We start from the raw sequence: 17,596 nt of genomic DNA on the forward strand, positions 1-17,596 counted from the left end.
TCCCCAAACCTTTTTCATACCACTGTACAACATCATGATATGGAGTTTTTTATTGTGTCAGAATTGTTGGCATATATCTAAAATAAACATTTGATTCATATCTGATGTGATTTTGTTTTATTTTCACCTTCTGGTTACCTTCTTGCAGCTCCGCCAGACTGAGATTAAAACATCTGAGGATCTTCTAAGAAAAGCATGATCAATAATCAATAATAAAATCAACGCCAGATAAATTATCTTAATAACTTAATAGCTGAGGGTGCAACTCTCAACTATAACAAGTGTTCTCCTGCATTAAACACAAACACACACACTTACACACACACACACACACACACACACACACACTCTCACACACTCCCAGTCCAGGTGCAGCACATGGTCCTGATTTGGGAGTGACCCCCGGGTGTGTATATCTCAGCTAATCATTGTCTTAAGCTCATAAACTTCTTCTGCACCGTAGAGGAAAGCCTTTAAACTAGCTCTTCTCTCCGTCTCCACTGAGAGACGCCAAGCCTGGAAATACAGAGCGTTAACTCTCTAATCCCTAAAGATTATAAAATTATATTTCCCAGCTCATTAATTAAGCAGCACTACACATAAATCTACTGCAGGATCTTTACGGCACTATTTAAAAGCTGTGCAGAACTTTAAATTAACCCATATACATATACATATGAACTGGTACAAAGACTTTGGGCCCTATTTTAGTGATCTATAGGTAAACTGTGCACCGTGCAGCTTGATTTAGGGTGCGTCAGTGTGTCTTTGCTATCATAACGACAGGAAAAGTACACCTTGCTCTGCTCTAAATGCAAAGCAAAAGTCATGTACTAATTCGGTTAATTATTCATAAGTGTGGTTTAATAATAATTTTGAGTGTAACGTGAAATAAACCAATCAGAGTGTCTCTTGCTCATCAATCTCTTTAAGAGAGTCAGGTGAGTTCTGACTTTGGTGGATTGCTATTGTAACGGTGCAGCTACCTGGACGTGTCCAACAAACTCTTCTCAGCAGAGGAAACTGAGCTGCTGGTTGACGCTGTGAAGGTTCGTATAAGAAGTGACAACATTTAAATATAGCCTGGCGCAGAGTGTTCCTGCCCTATGATGGTTCGAATCCTGGTCATGCAGCTCACCATCAGCTGCCAGAGCCCCGAAAGAGCACAATTGGCCTTGATCTCTCTGAGATTGGCCTAGTTAAATTGAGAGAAAAGTGAACATCTTCAGTATCACAGAAATTAATTTTTTTGGTTATTTATTATCTGATCTATTAATGTCAAGAAAAACAAATGCCTCAATCACCTTTAATTCACCCTCATCTTCAGGCCCTTTAATATTATTTACACCCACTAGAATGCACATCACTCTGAATAAGATCTGCTAAATTCCATAAATAAATGTTCATACAACCTCCAAAAACCCACATATGTGAATAATCCATATGACATGTGGTTTGAATGTGATGCACATCATCTTTAAGAATGCACATCTTTTTTACACACAGAAAAAGAGAAGTACATACAGTACACACAACGACCCGTACTCGTCCTCCTGCTGTGAACACCAGGAGTCTCCACCTCTCATCTCATACCATTCAGTTCTGTACATTCTTCACACTCCTCCTTCTTTCATGTCTGCCCTCAGGAATCCTTTAAACACGGTGCCGATCAAATCAGCGCTTCTCTTTTACAGCTCAGCTGATTAACGGCTTTCTGCTCGGCTGAGGGTCCAATCGGTAGCTGCCCTCAGCGCCCTGAGAGAAGAACAACCTCCAAACCTCCAAACGTGACCAAAGAGAAGAACTTTCACCTCTATTATCAGATACTAAGAGAGATATAACTCAAACATGATGAGACAGTGAGGATTCCTCGCTCTGCAGGACGTCAGCTTCACCTCCCAGACTCTGAATCAGGGCGTTAGTGTTTTGTTCTTCGGCAGAAACGTCCAATTTTTCAGTAAGAGGAACATCTGCTCTCCACCTGAGAAGAACATGTCCATGGATGGACCAGTAGAGGAGGAATACACTGGACAATTCCATAATATAAAAGCTCATATTTATAATTATAATGCAGAGTAAACTCCCTGTTACAGTTAAGATTACTGTCAGGTACAGAGTAGTAAGGAGACGTAGAGAGCAGATGCAATTGCCAGTATTTACCGTATTAAACAAGAATTAAAATTTAAGCAACAAATAAACACGGAAAACATAGAAACTACAAAAACCCGTAACCTGATTGAAGATAATACGCACAAGCACCGACAAGAAACAGTCGAAACAAAGGGACTATTTATACACACGGAAGAGGACAGCAAAACAGGAAACACCCGGGAACAGGTAACAAGGGGGTGGAGCTACAAATGAACACATGAAGATGAGAGCACAGAAGACAGCGGCGGGAAAACACAGAGACAGACATGAGAGACATAAAACAGGACGAGACCATGACAATTACAGCATAATAATACAGCATTTATTTATTTAGTATAGAAATAATAGTAGAGATTAAACTGTAGTAATAAAATAAAGCAAGACAGATTCATTGAGTGAGGGTTTGGTGTAAAACTGTTGATTTTTTATTTAGTATTGTTTTTAAAATCATCTGGCAAAAATATTTTTAAAAACATGATTTTTTTTTCAATTTGATGGATTGTGTTTTTTATACAGTTCATAAGTAAATACCAAATAAATGTTGAGGGAAAACTGAAAATTGTCATAAAATGAACCATAACTTATATCTTCACACTGTACAAATGAGTAAATGAGACAGATATGAGAAAATATAAGATTTAATGCTGAAAGATTTTCTAAGCTGTTGAAGAAACTGATAAAAGAAAATCTGTCAACAGTGGCAAAGTGAAAACTGACCATCCAAAATATGAACCAGTTTATTTATGTTACATTTCTGCCTCAAATTTATTCCACCAGATTCCCAGAAACGACGAATATCCGTCTGCAGTAAACAGAATACCTGCTTCTCACACATGCATTCACTCCAGAACACAGAGAACACAAACATCTACACTCCATAAATACAAACACTCAGCTAATGTGATTTTACTATCATTAAAACATCACTTTAATAAAAACTAAAGAACAGAGTTTAATCTACTGACTGTTTAATTTAAGTGGAAAGTTCTGAAGCGTTTGGAGAACAGTCACAGTGATTTACACAGCCACTGTGACCTAATTACACAATAAAGCTGTTTATTTCCTCTATTCTTTCCATTTCATCTCATTTTAGCTTCTGTATAAAACATTTGTTATCTGTTAAAACAGATCTGCATGGAGGGACTTTTATATAATGAAGATAATCATTCTCATGATTATCATAATCATATTATATTTGATAAAATAAACAAAGCTGACCACAAAACCTCTGGATAAAATGTTAATTTTAATGTAAATGTAAAATATTAGGATTTTGGCCTCAAAAAGCTCTTTTTAAGGCTTAGTTTAAAAAGTACATAAATAGATAGAATATATAAATAAAAAATATATATTATTTTTATTTTCATGGCTCTGTGCCTTTTTTGCAAATGCTACCAACCACTTACACCACAACAAAAACAGATTACAAATTAATATTTTGCATTTAAAAAACATTTATTAAATTATATTTTATTAGTGTTTTATAAAAGCTTTACAAACTCTAAATTAGAAATACAAAATCCTGTATTTTTGGATATTTATCTCTGTCTTTTGTTCTTAATGGCTTTATTTTTTCCTTTTTACATTAATTTTACTTTTATACTTGAATTTTTTTTTTATATAACTTTTGAAACCAGTACTTTTTTTAAACACTTTTACTTAAAGAGTAAAAAGCTTGAGTTGATACTTCAACTTCATCAAAAGTATATACAGAATAATGAATCGGGATACTTTCCACACATTTGGTAGAGTATATATATATATATATATATATATATATATATATATATATATATAAATATATGTACACAGGGGTGAGCACACATGCCCAGAGTGGTGGGCAGCCAAATCCGGGGAATTGAACCCACAACAATACTAGGAGTTTTAGGAGATTTTAGAAACTTTAGGGTTAAATAATAATAATAGCTGATCTGTGTTGGTTTTCTATCCTGTGGGTCCTGAATATTTTGCAGGATAATAATAAAGTATACAGTGTTTACAGAATAATTCTGATGTGTTTATTTTAAAAAGGAATTGGTTTAATTGAATGGATTTGTTCAGAAGGTGAACTTCACTATACAGGATCTCAGTGGTTTGTTGAGTTAACCGTGACTTTCTGAAAGCAGGAGGAGGAGGAGATGGAGGGGGAGGGAGGCAGGGAGACCCCTGTCTCTCTCTCTCTTTTCTCTCTCTCTCTCTGTTGTTATTCGCTCTTCAGGCGAGGTGCTCCGATGCTGGGGAACCTGCAGTCAGGTTCTTGCTTTTCGCACAGATGCATTTGTGGTTCTTCGTTCTACTCTCTCTGCTCTGTAACACAGTGATGTTCAGCCTGGCGGCAAGAAAACGAAGAGGTGAGTCTGTTTTAAATGAACGTCTGGTGTTAAATAAATTATCCTGCATGATTTGGCCCTCTGATTTTCTCCTAGAAGCATCTTCTCATTAGCAGTGATGTTTAACATGCTTTTACTGTGCAGTTCACCTAAACCTACCTAAACATCCTTAAATCCGTGTTTTAGTGGTTCACACTCGACCTCCTGTCAAAACTCATCCATCAGACAGGCTGATCTCCAGTCAGTCAGGTTTTAGAAGCTGTAGGAGCACGGGTTATAGCTGTTTGAGGTGTGTGAGCTGTTTTAGATGTTGTAATGATGATGGAAAGTGTGTGTTCCTCGTGTTGAGCTTAACTGAGATGCAGAAAACATCTGAGGAGTGAAAGATCACAGCTGGAGGTTGTAGACCCCTCACCTTCAGACACCTCTCTGATCTTCAGATATATCACTGAGTTGTACCACTCTCACATAAAACCCTGCATCTATATTTGAGTAGTTTTACACTCTTTGGCAAAATGTGAATCTGTGAAATGTGAATTTTTTATATTGGGTCAGAATTTAATGTAGTTCTGGGTAGTTCTGGGTAGTTCTCTTCTAAACTTGCCATTTTTAAGTTAAATTTATGAGCAGTTCCATAAAAGAAGAACCAAAAAAAACTTTGTTTCGATGGCAGTGTGTCTTTGCTTTCATAACGATGGGAAAAGTACACCTTTCGTGGCTCTAAACATGCAAAAGACATGAACTCATTTTCTTAATTAATCATGGGTGTGTTTTGGGTGTAACAAGAAATAAACCAATCAGAGAGTCTCTTGCTCATCATTCTCTTTAAGAGTCAGTTGAGCTCTGACTTTGGCGGATTTCTGTTTTAGCGGTGCAGCTACCTGGAAAATAACCAGCTAATTCACGCTGTGAGGGTGTGATACCTCAAACACTGGATACCACAGAAACACACTGATTACCATGGAAACGCAGTGGATACCATGGAAACACACTGGCTACTACAGAAACCCACTGAATACCATGGAAACACAGTGGATACCATGGGAACACACTGGATACTACAGAAACCCACTGAATACCATGAAAACACAGTGGATACCATGGAAACACACTGGATGACACAGCAACGCACTGGATACCTCAAACAATGGATAGCACAGCAACACGCTGGATACCGAATTAAAACACTGGATACCACAGCAACACACTGAATGCAACATAAACACTCTGGATATCACAGAAATTCACTGAATAGCATGGAAACACCACTGATACGTACTGTATACTTCAAACATTGGATACCTTGGAAACACACTGGATATCTCAAACTCTAAATTCCACAGAAACACACTGGATACGTTAAACCCTGGATACCACAGCATCACTGGATACCACGGCAACACTGGATACCATAGCAACATTGCATACCATAGAAATACACTGAATACCACAGGAACACACTGTGATACTTTCCTCTCATCAGAGAAAACAAAGGCTCTTTTTTCACGTCCAACAAAAACGTCTCTCCTGTTCTATACAGTAATTCTACAGATTGGCTCTAAAATTATAATGAAATCTAAAAATCTAAAAATTATATGAAAACAGCTTTGCTTTTGTGTTGTTTTGTATGTTTAGTTTTTGTCAGATTATTCTGTTGTTTATTTGGCAGAGATAGACTTGGTCCCTGACCTGTTTAAAGTTATTATTGTATATATTCTATAATGTATTGAAGTTATGGATTCTCTAAATTCTTTCAGAGTTCCTGACTGGTTTTATATATCTTAAAGAAATAACGACACCTCCTCTCTGTTTTATTCCTGTCTGTACCTGAGCTCTGAGCAGAACAGCACATTTCTCTCCGGACAGGTCCGGGATGTTTATATGATCCAGGTTTGGTTTTTTAGGAAGTACGGTGTTCAGCAGTAGATGAGGTACAGATGATGTGAGGCTAAAGCAGTCTGTTCTTACTTAAGCGCCGTTACGGGGGATACGGGGGTCAAGTAGACGTTTATGTAAAGACGTATAGTGTTTGTAAATTTGGACTCACCTTCTCATTTAATGTTTTTCTTTCTTTGTTTCTTTATTTAGTTTATTTATATTGTAGATCAATGTTAAATAGATTAAAACGATTAAGGGACACATATGGAATTCTGTAGTAAAGAGTATAAAAGTGTTATTCCTCCACATTAATCCCCTGATCTAAACCTGATGAACTGAGATTTTGGGTGTGATTTTGGTGATTTGGGATGAGCTAGAGAAAACAATGAGCAGTGCTCCAAATCTCCATCATCAATACAATAATTTATTGGGGAGAAATTATATTGCATGAAGCAGGAAAACTTGAGAAAACTGCAGCTTAAAAACTTTACTTTACTAACATGATATTACCTGCTGATTCTTAGGGCCCTATTTTAGTGATCTATAGTGCACAGGTCCATTGCAGAGTGAGGAGCTTGATTAAGAGTGTGTCAGTGTGTCTTTCGTATCGAGAGGCTAGACGTGGCTAGGCTAGGCTAATGAGTGGGGTGTACATGCAGTAAGGGCTCCTGCATGGCTAAGATAGGATTGGGCATCTGACTGTTGTCAGGGTTTTAATCAGTAAGTGGCACAACTGTTTTTCCCACCGCCAAGATACCTCACTTCCAGACCACCATGCCCATCAGTGTAGATATAAGATATATTCCTATACTCCAACACTGTGAAAACTGAATGATGACGAAGTGTAAGACAGCAATGAGCATCGCAATGCACCTTACGTGTACAATGTGTGGACAATAGAAACTGTAGTCTCACACAAGAAGTTATTAAAAATATATATTGATTAAATTATTTAACATTATTATCACAATGCTACAAATAGGAGGATTAAAATACACTAACCAGGTGGTGAAATCTGACATTCTAATGTTGCTTTAAAAAAAAGTAGAGTAATAATGGATGCTAGCTCTAAAAGCATGGTTTAAATATTCATGAGGTGAGGTATGTGATCAAATCCAAAAGGAAACATAAAAAATAAATAAAATAAATATAAAAAAGAGAAGTTTTGGACCTTTTTTAAGAAGTAACTCCCCTGTATTTGTGTTTAGTCTCTAGAGAGGTGTGGCTGCAGGGCTGCAGGAGCTGCTCGGAGTGCTCCCGGGAGAACGGCTGTCTGCGGTGTTCAGACCGACTCTTCCTCTTCCTCCACAGAGACGGGATGAGCCACCACGGCTCCTGCCTCCACTCCTGCCCCGCGGGACACTACGGCCTGCGCGGGACCGACGCCAACCGCTGCATCAGTGAGTGCTTCCTGAGAAACATGGTGCAGGTAGATCACAGGTTTAACAGGTTTAACAGGTTTAATTCCTGGTGATGTCACAGCCGTCAGTGTATGGGGGTCTCGTAGAAATGGCTGAAATAACAAACAAGATGCAGAGCTTTCAGACCTCAAATCATACAAAGAAAACAAGTTCATATTCATAAAGTTTTAAGAGTTCAGAAATCAATATTTGGTGGAATAAACATTCTTCTCCACCAGTCTTACACACTGCTTTTGGATAACTTTATGCTGCTTTACTCCTGGTGCAAAAATTCAAGCAGTTCAGTTTGGTGGTTTGATGGTTTGTGATCATCCATCTTCCTCTTGATTATATTCCAGAGGTTTATAATTAGGTAAAATCAAAGAAACTCATCATTTCTAAGTGCTGTCTTATTTTGTTCTAGAGCTGTAAACACGAAAGTAACAGAAAACAGGAAACACCTGGGGACAGGTAATGAGGGGGTGGAGTTACAGGGGTGAAGACAAGTAAAACAACACAGAGAGCCATGTGCTAAGGAGGAAAAACAGTATTTGAACTGACGTTCAAATACTTGCAAAGAATAATAAAGTAATAAATTATGTTTATATATTAAAATATATATATTATTCTCTTATGAATTTGCAGCATTCACTTTTTCCTTTAGATGTAAAAAAAAATTGATTGCACATTTCATTTTTTGTGTAAAACTTTTAGTACAAAATGAACTCCATAGATTTTACTGTGTAAAATATTTAAAATGACATTAAGTGTTGAACATGGTGTGACTTTGTGAATTCTCAGAATAATTCTAGATCTGTTTGAATATTTATATTTCCCAGAATGCAGAGCCCCAGAGTGTGAAAGGTGCTTCGACAAAGATTTCTGCACAAAGTGTAAAAGAGGATTTTTACTCTATAAAGGGAAATGTCTGAGCAGCTGCCCTGAGGGCTCCTTCCCCCACTCTACAGACTGCGTCGGTGAGACTTTTACTGCTGCTTCTGCTGTGTGGTTTTTTTTTTTTACGGGTCTTTGTCATTAAACTCTCATTACCATGTTGAAAGAAGCCTGTCGTTCAGGTTTTATGTGAAACGATTAGATCAAGATGTTTAGCCATGTGCTGACGGGAGGCAGGAGCCAAATTGGACGTTTTTTAACCTGTTTTATCAAAGAAAAAAGTGCTAATTAGCCGCTGGTAGTCATTCCATCCATTTGAATAAGGGAAAACTTGTAATTTTATGGCTAATACTGGAAAATGTGACAGAAATAAAAACGTGGCTCAAATACAGAGGCATGCACAAGCTTTTCATGCCCAAATATAAATATAAAACATTATTTTTTAATAATATAAAACATTTATTTCATATTTTAATAAAGACATTTTTATTTTCATTCATTACAGATGAATGACATTACAATACTTTTAATTGGGTCTATCCAAAATCACCAAAGTCCACAGCACGATCCATTGATACAATGTTATAAATATGTATAATAATGTTTATAACACCTCATGAATGAATTATAATGTGTTATAAGTATGTTTATAGAGTCTAATAGACTTGACATTCATTCAGAAAGTTTTACCAAAACTAAAAATTGTTTCTTATGCTCTGATTTTTATCTGTATATGAAAGTGTTATTTATATAATTAACATTTTATCAGTGATCTGTGTATTTTCTCTGTGTTTAGAGGACTGTGTGTTCAGTACAGCAGGTAACTGGGCTGAATGGAGTCCTTGTTTATATAACGGTCTGAGCTGTGGGGTCCGGTGGGGCCGACAGAACAGGACCCGAGTTCTGTCCTGGAGAACGCCAGAGGAACTGTCTGAGCTCTGTCCTCCGCAGAGCGAGAGCAGAAAGTGCCGTTTGAAGAAAAGATGTCGCAAAGGTAAGCGCTGCGTTATTTTTAACCTGTTTACTATCTGTTTAAAAAGATATTTAACTATTTTTCAGGTTTGCGTTTTTATTACGAATTAATTTTATTATGAACAAGAAGTGCATAGAGTGAGGTTGTATATATATGGACAGGAACAGTTGAAATCAATACTCTGGGGATTGGCTTCTTTTTAGTGCTGTATAAAGAGTCATATGATCACGTATGGGAGTGATGTCAATATGAGGTGCATTCTGGGTAATGTAGTAACATGATGTAACATACACCTACTTGAAATATCCAATATATAAAGGCCTATTGATTATTCTGTAACACTTAATACAAGTTAAGACATTATTTATCATTAAATGTTTTTTTTTTACTAATATCTGAATTAATTACTAATAACAGAATTTACAATATCCTTAAGCTTTAAAATGCATCATTGCTTAATAAGGTCAACTATTGTTAATGAATCATTAGTTGAGATAAAACTTAACTATACAATAATGGTTATTAATGTGTCTGTAAACTGCAAAAACATTTTTATATCAGTTTATTTTATTTAATGTGGAAAAATGGACACATACAGAGACACAAGGCTTTTTCTGTGAATATAATTAAATAAATAAATCTACTCCCAGAAAGGGGTTATCTGATATATATATATATATATATATATATATATATATATATATATATATATATATATATATATATATAAAACACATGGTGGAAGCCTTTCTCTGTAACAGAATCATTTTGAAGATCTGTAATTGATCAATTTAATGTGCTTTAGTGTGAAAATGGTCAGGAAAGTTCCATCCTGTTGAAATACTGCAGTTATAGTGTATTTATAAAGCTATAAGTGAGTAAATTGAGGTGGTTAGGTGGTATCTGTGTCAGTAAATGGCTCAGTTCTGCTGTGTTCTTTACTGAGGGCCAGACGGTTCCCCTCGAACCCGCGGTCGGGCCTCCGTTTCATCCCTGCAGTTCCTCAGTGTCTCATCATCTCAACTTTACACGAAACAGAAGATCTGAACCCTGAGAAGCTGCTCTGGAATTCCTGCGTCTCAGATCTGAGATGTTCTGTGTTTTAGCCGCTCTGCTCTGGAGCTCTGTCTGGTTCCTCGCTGGGAGACGCTGGTTTAGAGTAATTATTATTATCAGACGCAGATCAGATGTCCAATGGGATTAAGAGGAGAAAGAGAAGCAGCTTCTTCTCTCCACCACCGAGTTAAAAAATCTGGATTTAAACAAATATCTGTGAGAGTGTTAAACTGTGAGTTTATTCTCCATCTTAAACTACAAGTTGAGTGGAATTGAAATTTTTTGGCAGTGTAATATTTCATATTTCAGAGTTTATTGTAAAGTGTTGACTAGCGTGACTGAACTCTTTAATGGGCGTGTCCTCCAATCCCAGCACACCATCAGTGTGTAGTCTTACCCACCAGGGCTTCCTTTAATGGGGTGTTTCATTATATTTTATATATAGTGGTTGTTTGTCTGATGTTTGGCTGATGTGTTGTTGGCTATAAGAGCAAGTTACCATATTCTGTTCTACTGTAAAGTGTGATAAAGTGCTGGAAATGCACTGAGAACTGCAATACAGGATTAAAGTTGCTATGCAATGAAAAAGTATTCACTGGCATACACTTGTTGTTGAGTATGAAATTGTTATTGTAATCAGTAATGATGCTTTTTGTTGTCATTTTTACTCTTAAATGTTTTGCATTCATTGTTAACACTGTGAAGTGTTGAGTTTATGTTGTACCTATGAGTACCGTTATCAGCCGGTAATGCACTGTAACAGAATCTCTCCATGTATTACTCTGCCACATACAGTACAGGTAGCCTAGCAATGATGCAGCGCTTACAAACCAAACAGCGCAGCTACAAACAAACAGAGCAGAAATTGAACTATTTTAACTGCCGGAGTTTTTTATAACCAAACTGATCCCATTTTCTCCTTCTCTTTAACTCTTTAAAATCTTTCAATAAACAGTGAGAATGGAACTGTGGTATAACAATCACAATAATACACTCGAGGTTCGTGCTATAATGTGCAATATTGGCTTCAGGCCTCGTGCCAACGACCGCAGCACAGCAGTGCCAATATTGCACGTTATAGCACAAACCTCGAGTGTATTATTGCTTAGTTATATAAATAAAATATAGGTCTGATAGAGTAAATAAAGGAAAATATGTTTCTCTATGATGGTCCTGTATTCCAGACCACAGATTCTGTTCTCTGGGCTTTAATTCCTGTTTATTCCATCTCAGTCTCATTACGGTCTGTTTAAAAGCACAAACAGGGATTGAGATTTGGTTTTTGCCAGGAAAACCAGAGGAAACCGAGAGGAATAAATGTAGCAGTGCTGCTTCTGTTTTCTCCTCCTGAGATGATCTTTTCTACCACCCAGAAGCTCCTCTGCTGCTGATTTAGACCTAAAACTTCAGGTCCAGATATTCAAACCAGACCTGAAATTCCAAATATTTTAACGGGGCGTGTTCCCCAGAGTTCAGTTCTGCATCTGCTGCTCCAGTTTGGGTTTTTTTATCATTAAAAATAGTAAACAGTGATTTCAGAAAATCTGAATGAACAGTTAGTTTGTCTTTCATAAATATACGAATCTAAAATAAATAAATAAAACTGATCAGAGGGAAGTGATCTGGAAGTGATGTTGGCCACCGTACAGTACAGAGTCAGGGTATGAGTATATTTGGCAGAAAACACTGCTTGAAAATGATATTTGTACACATTCAGAACTTAAACAAAACATTATTTGATCAAAGCCAGAGAAGATCTGTTTTTCATTACCATTAACTATTTAATGTTCTCACCAAGAAAATGATCAATAGAATATTATATCTTTTAGGGGTAATAATAAACACAAATAGCATTTTTTTAGGCAATAAAATAAAGAGTAATTAATTGGAATAATAAAATATAAACACACATAAAGAAATAGAGAACTAAACAATGAAGTTGCAAAAAATAACACAAACGTACAAGGTAGACATAAAATAAAAGGTAAAACTGAAGATAGAATCAATACAAGGGCAAAATAAATAAAATAAATAAAAACATAAAAAAACAACTAAAACAGTTACAGGCTGTCTGAAGGTGATTCAAAAATAAAAGTTTAAATGATTTAGCGACTCCAGCGAGCTGGGTTTTAGAATTTTAGAGTTTTAGAGCTTTGGACTTTTATAGTTTAATAGTTTTTAGAGACATTTAAAGTTTTAGTTTTAGAATTTTAGAGTTTTAGAGTTTTAGATATTTAGAGATTAAGAGTTTTAGAGTTTTAGAGATTTAGAGTTTTTAAAATTTGGAGATATAGAGTTTTAGAGCTTTATAGCTTTATAATTTAGAGCTTTAGAATTTTAGAGTTTTAAAGTTTTAGAGCTTTAAACGTTTTATAGTTTAATAGTTTTAGACTTTTAGAGTTTTAGAATTTTAGAGTTTTAGAGCTTTATAGTTTTAGAGTTTTAACATTTGTGAGATTTAGATATTTAGAGCTTTATAGTTTTTGAGTTTTAAAATTTAGGAGATTTAGAGTTTTAGAGCTTTATAGCTTTAGAATTTAGAGCTTTAGAATTTTAGAGTTTTAAAGTTTTAGAGCTTTAAACGTTTTATAGTTTAATAGTTTTAGACTTTTAGAGTTTTAGAATTTTAGAGTTTTAGAGCTTTATAGTTTTAGAGTTTTAACATTTGTGAGATTTAGATATTTAGAGCTTTATAGTTTTTGAGTTTTAAAATTTAGGAGATTTATAGTTTTTGAGTTTTATAGTTTTAAAACGTTAGAGTTTGCTGTATTGAATTCCAGCTCCTGCTTTGAAGCTAAAAGTAAAAACTGTAGGAGTATGTAGAGTGGATCTGATAATTACTGCTATTTATATAAATCATATATGAGATATAAGATGATCTACAGCGTGTAAATCTGAATAGAAGTTCTGTTTTAACTCTACAGATAAACAGAAGAAGGAGAGGAGAGCGGAGAGGAGGAGAAATCAGAAACAGTGGAGGATTCAGGAGAACAGAACAATTACTGCACCTCCCGGAGGAACCTGAACCACCAAACCCCAGCCTGGAGAGAGAGAGAGAGGGAGAGAGAGAGAGAGAGAGAGAGAGAAAGAGAGAGAGAGAGAGAGAGAGAGAGAGAGAGAGAGAGAGAGAGAGAGAGAGGCATCAGTACCCAGAAGCCTTAATGCTGATTTTAGTATATTTTTATATTAATATATTTTATATAAAGTTGTTCTGATGTCTGGAGTGAGAGAATGCAGTGAGGTTCTGTTTCTAATCATCCAAAATTCAACACAAACTTCTGATCAGAAATATTCATCCACAATAATAACACTTCATTATAAGGAACACAAATGAAGGGTTTTTCTTATTTGTTCTCAATAAATCCTGAATTGTAACACCTGTTTAATTATTTATTCACTAATTATGAAGCTTTTGTAAGTGTGACCTTTATTAATATATAATTAAACCACCCTTTTAAGCTAATTATTGAGCTTTTACTATTACCTAGGCCACCTAGGTGATTCTGGGGGCGTGGCTACAAAAGGCATTGGCCCCATCTGAAATCTGATTGGCCACCTAAAGTGCCCGTGTCCTGTCAGTCATTTGTTATTTACCTGAGAGCCATAATCAGGTCATAGGTGGTGCTAATGAATGTATGATAAATAGGAATGTTTAAAACAAATAAAAACATAAAAAACAGAAAAAATAATGGATTTTATCACATGCTATTTGAATTATAAAATATTTTCTCTATGTATTTTTCTATGTATGTTTTCTCTTTAAGTTTCACACAAAAAATATGTAATTTAAATTGCAAATTATATATAAAAAAACAAAAAACAAAAACATACATAAAATAAAGCAGAAGTAAATAAAAAATAACCAAGCAAATATAATATAAATATAAGCACAGATAATCCACAAAAAAACAAAACAAAATTAAAATAAAGACTAGCAACATATGAACAAAAAAATTCAAATAACTGCGAAGAATATTGTAAAAAAAAGACACCAAGTTTATTAAAAAATATATTTTTTATTTGTATTTTGAATTAGTTTTCAATGACATAATAATAACATTGTAATAAATAACGTAATAATCCAATAATTTGGGTGGTAATAAAGTGTGTACTCTGCATTATATTAATACAGTTGTTATTAATTATTATTAATGTCCACATTATGAACACCACATAAGAGGTCATACAGAAAAAAAGCTTAATAAATAGTGAATACATTTTATTTAATAAAATATTGAATTCAGACTTATTAATAAAATTTGTGTTCCTTAAAAAAAGTGTTATCTTTATTTGCGTACAGTAGGAAGGGCTTTTTTATGTATGATGTAATTTATTTACAGCAGTGTTGCACATCATATTCTTAATGACAATTTGGGCAGCTGTGCCCAATACTACTGCCTTTAAATTTTTATGTTTTAATTCTTTTGTATAATACACTCTTTAAAGAAGCTGTATTGTATACTGTTGATTATATATTGACTCCATGCTACACCATGACACTGCACATTTGATAAATAACAGCCGAACATCTTCATTCTCTCACTGTGTGGTTTGTCTGTTTTATCAGCCTCTGGCTCTTCAGTCTGCTGCTCTACATGTTCTGACCACATCTGATCCTTCAGCGTTCTCCTCGTCTGCTGCTAAATATCATTACAGAGGAACAACACAAAAAGATGTTCGACTGTCTTGATTGCTAAATACTTTTTTTTTGCAAATAATAGTGGGTGAACACCTCTAAAGAGCATTTTTCCCTATTTATAACAATCAAGTGTGTTTTATTTAGATTTAGACATTTATTCCCTTATAAAGGTACTTTCAATAAAAACAAAAAGTAAAATATTATAAAGTATATAACTGAATTTAAATGGTTAAAATATGATTATTTGTTATTTGTTAGAAGTTAATGTTTAAAATGACTGTATAAAATAGGTCTGATTATATGTCACATACATTTTAATATTAAACAATTAATTGGATAAATAATTGGATAAAATAAAATTCCTGAATACAGCTCTGGAAAAAAAAATCAGAGACCACTTAATGATGATGAGTTTCTTTGATTTTATCAAATTAAAAACCTCTGGAATATAATCAAGAGGAAGATGGATGATCACAAACCATCAAACCACCAAACTGAACTGCTTGAAGTTATCCAAAAGCAGTGTGTAAGACTGGTGGAGGAGAACATGATGCCAAGATGCATGAAATCCAAAACTGTGATTAAAAACCAACCAGGATTATTCCACCAAATATTGATTATTTCTGAACTCTTAAAACTTTATGAATATGAACTTGTTTTCTTTGCATTATTTGAGGTCTGAAAGTTCTGCATCTTTTTTGTTATTTCAGTCATTTCTCATTTTCTGTAAATAAATGCTCTAAATGAGAATATTTTTATTTGTAATTTGGGAGAAATATTGTCTGTAGTTTATAGAATAAAACAACAATGTTCATTTTACTCAAACATAAACCTATAAATAGCTAAATCAGAGAAACTGATTCAGAAACTGAAGTAGTCAGTTTTTTTTCCAGAGCTGAATTATGCTTTTTTTATATTTATATTTATATACAGCTCTATACACCCCATCAGCTGATCACAAGCCTTTCCTTTGCTGTTTGTATGAATATCAGTTGTTCATCGTTCCACCACTAGGTGGCGGTAGAGCTCTCTAAATGCAGTTTTAATGTGGATCTGGTTCAGAATGTGAGGTCAGGAGCTCCTGGTGGGTCATCACTGCATCTCTGCTGGAGCAGAGCTTCATTACGTCAGGTGTGTGGTGTAGTGGATAACACTGTGGGTAGTCTGAGAGATGCCTCCTGTTTAAGAATGTATACAGGGTATAAAGCTCAGCGCCGGTCCTGCCTGAGGAAATACAGTGAGTTTATTAATAAAAGCTGTTGTTATTAAAGGGTTTTTTCTAGTGATTATTTTGGTAAATAAGTTATTTTAAGGAAGAACCAATTATACACTCTATTAAATATATTGTTTTATTCAATAAACTACAGACAAAATAAAAATATTGTAATTTAGAGCATTTCTTTGCAGAAAATGAGAAATGGCTGAAATAACAAAAAAAAAAAAAAGATGCAGAGCTTTCAGACCTCAAATAATTCAAAGAAAACAAGTTCATATTCATAAAGTTTTAACAGTTCAGAAATAATCAATATCTGGTGGAATAATCCTGGTTGGTTTTTAATCACAGTTTTTTTTTTTCATGCATCTTGGCATCATGTTCTCCTCCACCAGTCTTACACACTGCTTTTGGATAACTTTATGCTGCTTTACTCCTGGTGTAAAAATTCAAGTAGTTCAGTTTGGTGGTTTGATGGTTTGTGATCATCCATCTTCCTCTTGATTATATTCCAGAGGATTTCAATTTGGTAAAATTTAAAGATACTCATCATTTTTAAGTGCTCTCTTATTTTTTTTCTTTTTTACAGAGCTGTAGAGCTAAAACAACATGTGAATTTTTGCTATATATTTATTTTAACGTCCTGCTGTTTTACTGAAAGCATTCAAATTGATGAATGACTGAATCATAACTGCTGCATTTTGAGACTTTATTCTAGAAATCTGCTTTGTATTAATAAATCCTCTTTATTTGAGATAAATGGAGCTGTATTAAACAGTGTAGACGTAAGGAGGGTGAGTTTGTGTGTACAGCTCGTTTACACAGGTGCTGCTCTGAGGTTTAGTTTTAATCTGATGGTTCCTGCAGAGCTCCCCCAGTTCCCCCATCAAACATCTCTGCTGTATTAATGGATATTAATTTAATGCGTACATTAGGTGCCATTCGTCCTTATCAGACCATCTGCTCTGAACTCAGAGCTCTTAGATTTCTTTAATAAGTAACAGAAGACGGCTGGTGCTGCTCAAACCCATAAACCCTGTGGACCTACAGCAGAGACGGTGT

General features: G+C 34.9%; 1 protein-coding gene across 1 annotated transcript; it reads left to right on the forward strand.

Moving 5' to 3' along the window:
- Window positions 1-4,374: 4,374 nt before the first annotated feature.
- Window positions 4,375-13,810, forward strand: rspo4 (R-spondin 4). Its single transcript, XM_049479932.1, has 5 exons — window positions 4,375-4,502; window positions 7,568-7,759; window positions 8,599-8,736; window positions 9,450-9,647; window positions 13,607-13,810. The coding sequence occupies exons 1-5, from the start codon at window positions 4,424-4,426 to the stop codon at window positions 13,705-13,707; spliced, it is 708 nt and encodes a 235-aa protein (XP_049335889.1). The 5' UTR covers window positions 4,375-4,423; the 3' UTR covers window positions 13,708-13,810.
- Window positions 13,811-17,596: the final 3,786 nt, after the last annotated feature.

Source organism: Astyanax mexicanus, chromosome 5 (assembly GCF_023375975.1).
Source record: "Astyanax mexicanus isolate ESR-SI-001 chromosome 5, AstMex3_surface, whole genome shotgun sequence".
Taxonomy (NCBI): Eukaryota; Metazoa; Chordata; class Actinopteri; order Characiformes; family Acestrorhamphidae; genus Astyanax; species Astyanax mexicanus.

Bases quoted from the DNA above. Each gene is read 5' to 3' on its own strand.
- rspo4 (XM_049479932.1), top strand. From the start codon at position 4,424: ATGCATTTGTGGTTCTTCGTTCTACTCTCTCTGCTCTGTAACACAGTG. The intron at 7,760-8,598 runs GTGAGTGCTTCC...TATATTTCCCAG, and splicing joins CGACGCCAACCGCTGCATCA to AATGCAGAGCCCCAGAGTGT. The intron at 8,737-9,449 runs GTGAGACTTTTA...CTCTGTGTTTAG, and splicing joins CCACTCTACAGACTGCGTCG to AGGACTGTGTGTTCAGTACA.